Source organism: Anser anser (assembly GCF_964211835.1).
Source record: "Anser anser genome assembly, chromosome: 1".
NCBI lineage: Eukaryota > Metazoa > Chordata > Aves > Anseriformes > Anatidae > Anser > Anser anser.
In genome coordinates, this window is record NC_139720.1 from 95,849,535 (window position 1) to 95,861,849 (window position 12,315).

At 43.1% G+C, this 12,315-nt stretch overlaps 1 protein-coding gene across 8 annotated transcripts in view; it reads right to left on the reverse strand.

The window, feature by feature from the left end:
* Positions 1-12,315, reverse strand: part of NME7 (NME/NM23 family member 7) — a 96,610-nt gene that overhangs the window by 17,719 nt on the left and 66,576 nt on the right. For all 8 annotated transcript variants that reach the window (XM_083820433.1, XM_083820436.1, XM_083820429.1 and 5 more), the window contains one exon: positions 462-569. In XM_083820433.1, coding sequence (XP_083676559.1) covers positions 462-569 — 108 coding nt within the window. The remainder of the gene's footprint in view (positions 1-461; positions 570-12,315) is intronic.

The following is a 12,315-nucleotide window of genomic DNA, read 5'->3' on the forward strand; positions in this document are numbered from 1 at the left end:
ATAATTATCACCATCTACCAAGAAAACTGTTGCCTAGGTGGAGAACTTGAATCCCTAGTGCCTGTGGTATCCCTGGCCTGACACAAGCTCTCTGTAGAGACAATCCAGACTGGGAGTGACGGTAGTTACCCAAGATGTCCTTGCAGAAACACTGTTAGGCGTTGGTATCCAGTTGCAAGTATACATTCAGCCACACAGAAGACTTAACTTTCATTTCAGCAAGTATTTTATTGTACTATATTTGCTCAAGAAAAGTGCATGGATAAGTTTTTACAGTATCCTAATTAAATGAGTTAATTGCCCTTAATAAGCTCTTTGCTTTTGTTTCTCATTGTTCACTGGTCTCCAGCAAGACTATTCCACATATAAAACACTTGAACAGCTTAAAATAGTGTCAAGCACAGCTTTTCACTTAAAATTTCCTACAATATAAAAGCATATGTTTATCTAGCAGCTCTTACCTCCAGAAGTCCATCTTCAGGTAGGTCCGTGCAGTGGACAGCATTCTGAATCTTGTTCTTCCCAAAGAGAGCACGCAGAGTTCCAGGTCGGAGATGACGGGCTATTTCCTGTTGAACACAAGAAAATCAAAAGACCTGGTGAATGACATGATGCAGTAGAATCTTATAAAGCAAAGCTTTATTATTATATGTATCTGTGGTACAGTATAAAAAAATGAGGAGGGAAATTCCAGCTTGCACTACACAAGCACAACTGCTGGAAAGCCATGACCAAAACTGTGAAAACTGCTTGAAACTGGGCCAATTAAGCCACGTTGGGTGGGATGCAGGACCCTCCATATTACAGATCCACCCTCCTGGCATTTGTATTAATGTAGTTAGCTCGTGTTAACAACTTTGCAGCTCTCAAGCACAGAATGTTCCTGTCCTTAGTGAGCAGACACTAGCATGCCACCTTGTAGACTGCCTCTGCTACCACTGTACTCTCTGCCTCAGTACTTGACATTTACGAGACCGAACTACTGAGCAGCCAGGCTTTCAGCCTTTATTGCTGCTGTGCTTCCATGCAGTATGATTCCAGACTCTTTACAACTTGCTCTGGTCTTTGTAGTTGACATTTCAACCCTCTTTTCTTTACCCATGATACCAAACTTCTCCTTGGCCTCCCAGAGTACGTTTTTTTATTATAGCAGATACCACTCAGATCTTGAGACAACACTCTTCTCCCATCTCTTCACTAGGGTGAATCTCCCATCTTATACCTCAGAGGACTGCTTTCATTGGCTCTTACCTCCACTGTGCTCTTTCTTTCAAGTGCAGCAGCCATGCCGCACTTTTCTGCACTACCACCTTGCAGACTTACCTTTTGACCTTTATCCTATGCCAACCATGCTAAGCCTTGTTGGTCCCTCCTCCCAACACAATTGTGATTTTTTCCAAACCTCCCTCATGGACAATATGCCTCCTTTTAAAACTAAGTGGTGATGGCATTAACCCAACTACCCCTCCTTAAAACCCTTTTGACATTCTTCCATTCTTCCTTTCTAGGGAGCACTGCTGCCAGCAAGGGGACAAGGCTGATGACAAACTCAGGTTATAGCTACTGAACAACAACAACAAAGTACTCTTCCTTGCCAGCATAGCATACATCAGCCACTTTCCGACAAGACACCGGGTTTATTAGGGCGTAATCACTTTGGAAGTGGCCAGTGCAGTTTTGGTGTGCCCCTCCCAGATGTTTGCTTCGGTGTCACAGCCAGAGGTTACTGCCCCCACAGCTGAGTCACCAGACTGGATTGTCCGAGAGTTTAACTTTCCGTGTCAAGTGGGTTCAAAACAACTTCAGTTGTGGCTCCTGTCTGACCTGGAAAACTTTGCACAGGTACAGATGAGCACCACTTGCAAGATGCACACTTTCATCTGGGAAGGCAGTGAATGTTTTAAGCTAGTCCCAGAAGACCTCAGAAGAATATATCTGCCAGCAACCTTCAGCTGCTTTCCAACTTCACCCACTTGTCATGTCTCATTCCTAAACTAAGACAACTGGACTTTCTGGGCAAGATCTTCTCTTAGCCGAACAAGCCCTAGATATTTTCCTGTAATAACAATTAACAATCATGGTGATCTACTACCTAATAAACCTAGATCTGTTTCCTGTGGTGATCTGCTACCCACCTGAAAGGCAAACTGCTTTAATGTTTGAAATGTGTATAACCCAAAACATGCTACAAGATGTTTCAGTTCCCCATTGCTACAGTGTGCATGTCATAGGTTATACAGGATCTTTGAAGATGGATGCCTGCCAGGGATGTCTGAATAAGATAACCTTGACATTAGGCAAATTTTGTTTCAGAGGAAAGTTCAGGAGTTTCAAACTAAAAAAAAAAAAACAAAAAAAAAAACCTATAGTAGAAAAAAACCTCCTTACTCTTCTCACTAAAGCCCTGTGCTAAGAATGTCCGCTGGAGAAATGAAGGTCGCATACCAGTCAACTATAGCTACATAACACTTAAATCAAGCCTTCCTTAAAACAACTGTTGATTCCAGTAATAACTAGCTCGTCAGGAAACTGGCAACAACATTAGGATATCAATTCTTTTAAGTAAAGTTTGGGCATATTAGAAAAAATGTTTGTGGCTATGGAACCTTTAGGAATACTTTAGTAAGAAATAGCTCCGATCTCAAAAATTAAACACAAGATGAAACACCGAACTTTATCTCTTATGCATCAAACTCTTTGGCTAAAACTGTTCCCTCCTCCCACAGGTCCAAAAATGACGCTTCTTTTGAAACTTTCCCAAGTTCTCTCTCCTTCCTCACCAAGCCCATTTTCCTTTTTTTTTCTTTTCTTTAAAAGCACTTATGGCCTCCTGATTTATCATTTGTCCTGTGTTCTCATTTCTGCTTCACAACTTCACAACAGAAGACTTCATTTTTTTCTTCACTTGGACTCACTCACTCTCACTGATGTTGGCAAAAGTTTTCACTTTTGCAGTATGTGATCTCCTGTTCTTCCCTCAATTTTTCTACATGGGTTGTGACACATCCTCCTGCCCTCCTGAACATTATCTTGCACAAAAACTGAAATTTCTTGCACAAAAGGGACTGATTCTCTTCTGCCTGGCATTGGAGTAGATCAGAAGTACCCAAACGTAGGTCATGCAGCTCTTTACATTGTTAGCACTAGATTAACAAGAATCTAAATTAACCTTTCGTGTCATCAGTTAATTAACAGTATGAGAGGTAAGGCATTCTCTGCTTACATTTACATAGCCAAAAAAGGGCAATAATCATCAATTCCAAAGTGTCACTAGTCCATCTCATAACACCACTGAGAACCTCCCAGGGAATAAGGTATCAGTAAAGGATGAGAATACAAACAGATATGTGAACCATATATAGGCATCGTTGTGTATGTACAATTGAAAATCTTGGGAATGTTTCAGGGAGGGGGAAGAGATTTCCTTACAAAACTTGGTCCTCAAAGCACATCTTAATATATGCTCTTCTGCTCTATGACATGATGCTTGCCAAGCATTTTATTTATAGTTTCTCAACTGCAACAGCAAATAGATACAAATATAATACTTGGCTTGGGGGTGTATTCTTTTTTTCCTTTTAATCTTTTTTCATAAGCTTGCTGCTTGAGCCTCAGAATATGTGTTTTGCATAGTGGTTTTCAAAAACTTTTTCAAAAGAGTCAAGGCAATGCCTCCAAGTTGCACCAGGGGAGGTTTAGATTTGTATCAGGAAGAATTTCTTCACAGAAAGGGTGGTTAGGCATTGGGATGGGCTGCCCAGGAAAGTGGTGGGGTTGCCACCCATTTAGGTATTTAAGGGATGTGTGGATGCAGCTCGTAGGGGCACGGTTTAGCAGTCAACTTGTAGTATTAGGTGGATGGTTGAACTTGATGATCTTCAGAGTATTTTCCAACCTAAATGATTCTATGAGGATGTGATGAGGGAGGAGTTAAGAACAGCTCCAGCTGCTCTACCATATGCATAAGAGGGGAGGAACATGTGTGTGCAGGAACTTCATGCACATGTGCAAACGAGGATGCCACAAACTTGCATCTCACATGAAGAGTACTCTGTGTCTGCAACAAATCAAACAGGAGATGCTGTACCAAAAAGCTTCACCCTCTTTGGTCTCGTGGAGCAGGCTATTTGATCACACATTACAGGCTGGGCTTTGATCTACTTCCAGCCCTTTGAAGAGCCTTGTCCTCCTACATAAGTTACAGATGCATATATTTCATGTTTTTATCATATAATTGTGCCCTGTGCAACACTGCTTGTATGAAGTGCTTAGCACATTCCAAAATCTTTCTACACGAGCAAAAGAAAACAAAAAATTCACCAATAACATCTGTAAAGTACTACATCAAAATCAGACTGAAAAATCGTAAACTTACTTCATAAGCAAAGCTCATGAACCACTTTTCCTTCAAACAGTTGCTTTTTCATGGACTAGACAGGAAGTTGTACAGAACAGTAGCATATATTCCAGCCAAACCTGCAGATTTCAAGTAAATACAGCCAGGTATTTTAAAGCATCTGTACTGAATGTTTACTTGGGAATCCAGAAAGGCAGAAAAGTAAGTGCTCTTAAACACTTCTGTGTGCTTTGTTGTTTAAATGGCATTCAACCTAAAACCAAAGAAGCAAACACTGACTCTGTGTAGCAACCATTCCCTCCTTCCTCAGTGGGAAAAAAACAAACTCTTTGGTGCCTTCATCACCAAAAACACAGAGCAACTTCTACAGCTTAGAACTGTGTTCCACTAAAACATGAACTAGAATAGGAACCTTGCATTTTTTTGCCAGTTATTTTGAGTGAAACAGAATAAAAATAAGAGAGTTCATGATCTATCCCTCTCCTACCCATAGTGTGCTACCAGCACTAGTTCATTCTTTTAGGTTTGCTTAAAGACCAGCAGCATTTAGAGAACTTCTTGGGTTGTAAGAAACTCTGCACAGTCACCTCAAAGCCACAGCAAAACATCTTGTTTTCCTTCTCCACCTGAGTCCTGACTGAGCATCTGCTCCTTGCTCTTCTCAGCATCCCCATTCACCACCCCTTCTGAAAGCTTTATGTTGACTTGGTCTCCCACCCTGTGCTCAGGAAGCTTCTTCCTTCTCTGGCTCTCCATGCTCAGCTGCTGTCATAAAAGAGATGGTCCCTCCTTGTGAGGGTGCTAAATGATTTAGAAGGCAGTAGCCAGACCCAGGCAAACAAAGCAAGTACTTTCTCCTTTGACGGACCAGCTACACCCTTTTCAGGAGAACAGAACCCATGTTAACTGGGAACAAACAATGAAAGTTCCAGCACGTTCCGTGGAATTTGTCTGGCCAAACCTTAGCCATCTGAAAGCTGATGGCACCTGAGTTTCCTCTGAAATGAGTGGAGAGTGATAAGCTCTTTCAGAAGAAGATTCCTTTGCAGCACAACAGCTATGTAAGGCAGGTAGGATAAGTGCCTCTCTTTTCTCTTCCCATCATCACAGCTCCTCGGTTGACTTTTATTTTCGGGAATTTTAGCACCAGTGACACACTGCTGGTTGCAGCAGGGAGCCGTACAGAACAGTCATTCTGACAGAAGCCATCAGCAAGAAGTAAAATGATAAAAGCAGCACAGACTCTGTTATGCAGAACACAATACTAGACAAGAGTCTCCTGTAATGCTTATTCAAGCTAAAGAAACACCTGAATGCTACTGTTACAGTGGGAACAACTTTGCTTGATCAGCCTGATACATCCTTCACAGAAGATCCTCCCATCTAAAGACAAAGGCTAAACTCAAAATCAAATCTGTGGTCACAGATGATCTTTTGCACACAATATATCACAAGGGCTCGCTTGCCTCACTTTGCTTTGCATGCTTTCTCTGCTAGTCCATACTTCTCTCAAAATCTAAGCAACGAAATTTTATATGGATGCTTCCCCTGCAACTACCTCAGTGCTGACCTGGTTTATGTTCCTGTTTCATGCAGTGAGCCACCTTACACTCAACATCGACTGCAGCAGAAGAACATGACATCTGAGGCCTATTTAATTCACCAAATGCAGTCCTAAGCCTTCTGTCTCTATCACTGAGAGAAAAACCTACGTAAGATGGAGCTGTCATTGCTGTACAGTCTTTAACTGGGTAAGAAACCATTCTGCCCTGAAAGCTGGGGCCCTTCTGTTGACAAGTATTTCAGAAGAATTCTAAATACAAAACCAGGTCAATGTTAAAGAGAATGCAATAGGTTTCCTTCGGCTTTCATTTTACAAAGAAATCCAGAACAGAAGTCTCTTGTTGACAGAGTGACACATTTTCTTTTCTCTGTGTCCACATCAGCTGCAGCAGCGTCATGTACATATATGGACTTAATATCGAAGGCCTTATGCACACTTCCAAGGGAGTCAATGTTATCAGAAAGTCTTTTGTACGTTCTGCATACAAAAAAAAGTCACACCAAAACAATCCCCTCCAAACATACACACACACACCCCTCACCTTTTAATCGTTAGTACAAAATGAAGTGATATACAGATCCCCAAGAATCTGGGAAGGTTTCACTGATTATACTAAATTTCTCTACAAAATTTAGCATGATCTTGCATCCCCTGAGCACTGCACATTCGACCTAGATATTTAAGTTATCTTCTCCTGATTGATGATAAAATATTTATGCCCTCAATCACTGGCTGTTCTGACAAGTTTCTTTTAGCTTTAACTGAGCCAAGTCTGTGTGCCTACAGTTACGTACTTGAAATACTGTGGCTGTAAAGGTTTGTTCAGCAAATTAAATCATCTGATCCAGGCAACAGCAACCAAATTTTCAATTGCAAAGCTGTAGAAAGTGCGTCAGAGACTCATCTCCTTCTGAAATCAAATAGTTTTGCAACAGAAGCAGCAAGTAATCAAACCATAGTTTATTGTGTTACAAAAGCCCGCTCTAGCTTGAGCAAAAAAAAATAAATTATCTGCTTTTCTGTTTACTTTAAAGTCAGCCTACCCCTGAACTACCAGTCTGAAGCCCTGTATCTTCTGGAATTTTTGCTAACGGATGCTCCAGTGTTGGCAGGCTTTCCTGAAGCTCACAAGTCTGTAGAAGTTGTTATACTGTCTGCTTCTCACCCTCCATCCCCTGAGGCACTTTCATCCTCTCCGCTTCACTCCCACACATTCCCTACCAAGCCTTCTCACTGGCGGCCCAAAGGTGCTGCACCAACTCTCCACAGACTTTTCTGTGGGCAGCAAACGTGGCACATTTGCCAGCCTGAGATAGCTTTTTTAAAGGTCTTGGCACTTCTTGTTGTTGCTTGAGCAATTCTAATGATAACCTCCCTGCTAAGAAATTTATTTACTGTTGTATTCGTGTGCATATCTGACACAGTCAATGGGCTGAATTTAGATAAGAGTAAGCAGGCATATTTCAGAGCTACACGTAAACTATATTTGATGGTGAAGTTTTGAGGATAACTGACATACCAAATGTAAGTTGGTCACAAAATAAGAGTAAACACAAAATATCTAGCTATCTTAGCGTATTACCTGGGTGGAATAACAGATATTTACTTTACTTGACAGGATGGAAAAAGCAAGCATTTAACAACAACCAAAACCAACTAACCCCACAGGACATCAGAAAATACAGTATAACTGAATTTGATTATTAGTTGCTTTACTTTAAGCTTTAAGGGTGAAATAATGGCCCTACTGATGCTTTTCCACTGCCTTCAATGCATCCAGAATTTTATCCATTTATTAATTCACGTGTAAAATAAGGATTAAAAATTACTAAGCTGCAGGGGATATTTTGGGATTTCATTAATTCATGTTAGCAAAATATATGGAGAGTCTCCAGTGAAAGCCACTATGAAGTTGCAAGACATTATTTTTAGTCTGCAGATATTTTGGCTGAGTTCTCCCTTCTAAGAACAAGATAATTATAAATTATCTTTTCCTCAGAAATCTTAGAGGCAGAATTTTACATTTGCAAAAGCTGTCCGGATATATGAACTTCACACTTTGCAAATCAGAGAAAATGGCTTCTAAAATTCTACCAAGGTTTCTCTAGCTGAACCAACTTGGGCCATCCACTTCAACAGAACATGCAGAGAGATCGAAAGGCAAAACCCACAAGTCTGCTGCAAAACCCAGCGATCCTTCTCACTCCAAGAGAATGCTTTCCCTTCAGCTCTGTGCCCTGAAGCCTCTCCTGTTCAACATCAAGCTTTTGCTTGGAGGCAGTAGTGCTGCCACCTCTTCCCACACAGTAGTAAACAGCTCTGTTCTGAGGGAAGGAATTGGTCAGTATTTGTGTTATAACTGTTTCTAAAAGCCCCTCCTGTGTTCAGGACCCGTTGTACTAGTCAGTGTTCCTATACCAAGGGATGGTTTCTGGCCTGAAAACCTTACCGTACGAACAGAAACAAAGAAGACAAGAAAATAGGAGCAAAATGGACCCCATTTTTCAGCATGGGAAAGCAAGAAAGGGAGACATTGATTTCCCAGGAACACAAAGAAAAATGAATGTCACAAGCTCATAAACTCAATGTCTAGCTCTTAGCTCAGATCTCCTGAATCCCGGGCCAGTTACTCAACTATTCTCTCTCCCTGATTTAATGCTGCTTCAATTCCAGTGTAGTGCTCTGATGATAAGTCACAGCCTGCAAAACCTAGGCCACGCGAGGTCACTGAGGGGAACTGGAGAGCTGCCATGGGAACACAGAATAGTTCAGTTGGAAAGGACCTACACAGACCAAGTCCAACCGCCTGACCACTTCAGGGCTAACCAAAAGTTAAAGCATGTTATTGAGGGCATTATCCAAATGCCTCTTGAATGCTAACAACCATAGGGCATCAACCACCTCACTGTGAAGCCTGTTCCAGTGTTTGACCACCCTCGTGATAAAGACATTTTTCCTAACATCTAGTCTCACCAGTTGGCAGCTTTGTGCCATTCCCATGAATCCTGTCATTGGTGACCAGGGGCAGAGGCCGGCACCTCCTCTGCGCTTCCCCTCCTCAGGGAGTTGCACAGGGCCATGGGGTCACCTCTCAGCCTCCTTTTCTCCGGACTGAGCAACCCAGGTGTGCTCAGTCTCTCCTCACAAGACATGCACCCAGCCCTTTCACCAGCTTTGTTCCCCTCCTCTGCATGCATTCAAGCACCTTAACATCCTTTTTATATTGTGAGCCCAGAACTACACACAAGATTCAAGGTGAGGCCACACCAACATTAAATACAGCAGGAGAATCACCTCTTTTGACCAGCTGGCTATGTTGTGGTTAAGGCACCTGAAAATGCGTTTTCCCCTCCCTGTGGGCCAGGGCCCACAGCTGGCTCCCGTTGAGCCTGCTGCCAGGCAGCACCCCCAGGTCCCTCTCTGCACAGCCGCTCTTCTGCCACTCGTCCCCCCCGCCTGTACCTGTGTTCGGCATTACTCTGTCCCAGGGGCAGAACCCGCTATTTTCCTTGGTTGAACTTCACGCTACTGCTGCTGATCATCCAGTGCTCCAATCTATCCCTTCGCAAGGCCTCTCATCCCTCCAGAGAATCAACAGCTCCTCCAAGTTTATTATCATCATCGGACCTGCTAAGGATGCACTCTGCTCCTGCATCCAGATCGTTGATAAAAACATTGAACTGAACCCAGGCCTAGAATTGAGCCCTGGGGAACAAGACTAGTGACTGTTCACCAGCCAGATGTAGCCCCATTCACTGCGACCCTTTCAGCCTTACTGTTGAGCCAGTTCATCACCTAGCATAGCACGTACCTGTTCATCTCACAGTTGGACAGTTTGTCCAGAAGGATGCTGAGAGGGACAGTATCAGAAACCTTACTAAAATCCAGGATGATTACATCACAACCACTGCATTCCCTTAATCTGCTAAGCAGGTCACGTTGTCATAGAAGGAGATCAAGTTACTAAGGCAGGACTTTCCCTTCATGAACCCATGTTGACTGTGCCTGATAACAGCGTTGTTCTTTAAATGCCTTTCAATAGCAGCCAGGACAATCTTCTCTGTAACTTTTCCAGGGACTGAGGTTAAACTAACAGGTCTGTAATTCCCTGGGTCTTCTCTCATGCCCTTCTTGTACACTGGCTAGTTTCCAGTCAGCAGGGACTTCCCCAGACTTCCTAGACCTTTGGGAAACTGTTGAGAGGGGTCCAGCTGTAATATCCAGTAACTCCTTCAGTACTCTGGAATAAATCCTGTCAGGCCCCACGTACTTACAAACATTCAACTGTCACAACTGGTCCCTTACAATTTCAGAGGCCGCAAACAGAAAGCAACTGCTCCCCAGTCAAGATCCTCCATCTCAGAGGACTGGGCAGCTCAAGATCTATCATTAATATTAAAAACCGAGGCAAAAAAGGATGTTCCCTCATCGCTACTTCTTAGGTGACCACCTTCATCAAGTATCAGTCTAGTGTTTTCTTTAGCCTTCCTCTTGCTGTTGACATACTCGAAAAGACTTTTTTGTTGTCTGACACCACACTGGCCAGAGTCAACTCAAGTTAAGCTTTGGCTTTTTGTTTTCTCCCTACAAATGTGAACTGCAGCTCTGTACTCTCCCTGTGAAGCCTGACCTTGCTTCCAGAGGTCATATATTTTCTTTTTCTGCCCTAGCTCCATGAGGAGTTCCATCTTTAGCCAGGCCAGTCTTCTGCCCTGCTTGCTTGACTTGTGGCACAGTGGGATTGCCTGCTTCCGGGCTTTTAAAAGTTGTTCTTAAAAAGTGAGCAGCTCTTATAGCTGCCCTAAACCCTTAAAGCAGATTCCCAGGGGACACTGTTAAATAGCTCCCTGAGTAGTTTAAAATTTGCTCTCTTAATATCCAGGGTGGCAACTCTGCTGTCCTTTTCTCTCATTACACCAAAATTTTTTAACTCAACTTATTTATGATCACCACGGCCAAGACAGCCACCTACTGACACATCTCCCATGAGTCTTTCTTTATTCTCAGACAACAGATCTAGGAGGGCACCTTTCCTAGTTTGCTAACTACTTATGACAAGAAATTATCTTCAACGTACTTTAGGAATTTCCCGGACTTGTCACAGTAGTATGATATCCTAAGTTTTTCTGGGAAACTGACATATCCCACAAGGATTAGGGTTACTGATCCAGAGATTTCTCACAATTGCCTATTGAGTAACTCCTCAGTGCTATCATCCTGGCTTGATGACCAGTAGTAGACATCTGCTTTGCGATCCATCCCCTTAATTCTCACCCAGAGGTTCTCTACCACGCCATCCCTAATGGCAAGGGCTGTACAGCGTAATCTCTCCCTTACATACAGAGCAACATCTCCACTTTGCCTGCCCTGCCTATCCCTCCTGAACAGCCAGTAGCCCTCCAGCACTCCAGTGGGACTCATGGGACTCATTCCACCCGGTCTCACTAATACCAATGATATCAGAGCTTTGGGAAAGAACCCAAGTTTTCAGTTCGTCCCATTTATTCTTCATACTGCGTGTATTAGTAAACAAGCATTTCAGATGTGCTCCTGAACCCTCAGCGCTCCCTGGAGTTGCATAGATCCTCCCGTTTGCCTTGCCACCCTCAAATGGTGCCATACCACCCCTTGGCTTAACTTCCGTGTTCCTAATGATATCTCCTTCCTCCGTCAATCCTAGTTTAAAATCCTCTCAATCAGTACTGCCAGGTTACAAGCCAAGAAACACGTCCCCCACCAAGACAAGTGGATCCCGTCAGGCCCCAGAAGACCTTGTGTTTCAAAGACTCAATTATAAAACCTCAAATTCTGGCAGAGGCACCAGTCTCAGAGCTAGGCATTGATGTCCTGGGCTCATGTTTCTTTCCATGTCACTCACATTACTGGAAGGATCAAAGAAAACACTACCTGTGCTTCTGAATCCTTTAGCCATCTTCCCAGTTGCCCTGAAATCTCTTTTGATTGACCACAGAACTCTTGTTGCAACACTATTGGTACCCACATGAAAGAGAAGGAGTGGGCAACAACCTAAAGGCTGTACTAAGCTTGTCAGCTTATTGGTAGCATTCCTGATCCAGACCCTGCGGAGACTTCTCTAAAAACAGGGTCTGACCTGCAGATGGGAACCTCTATTCCCTTCAGCAGGGAGTCACCTACAGCTGTAATTCACTGTTGTTTCTTCATAGCAAAGGTCTTGATGCTGCACTTGCTACGAGTGGTTGCTTGATCCGACCTTCGTGGGAGAATTTGCACAAATTCTTCTTCTTCCATCTTTTCACATCCCTTGTCTACCACTATCCAGAGCCTCATGGCTATCCTGTAAACGTGAAGAACTGCTGCTCACCCATCTTCCACCCCAAACTTGTTCTGTATCATTGACCAGCAGAAAGGGTGC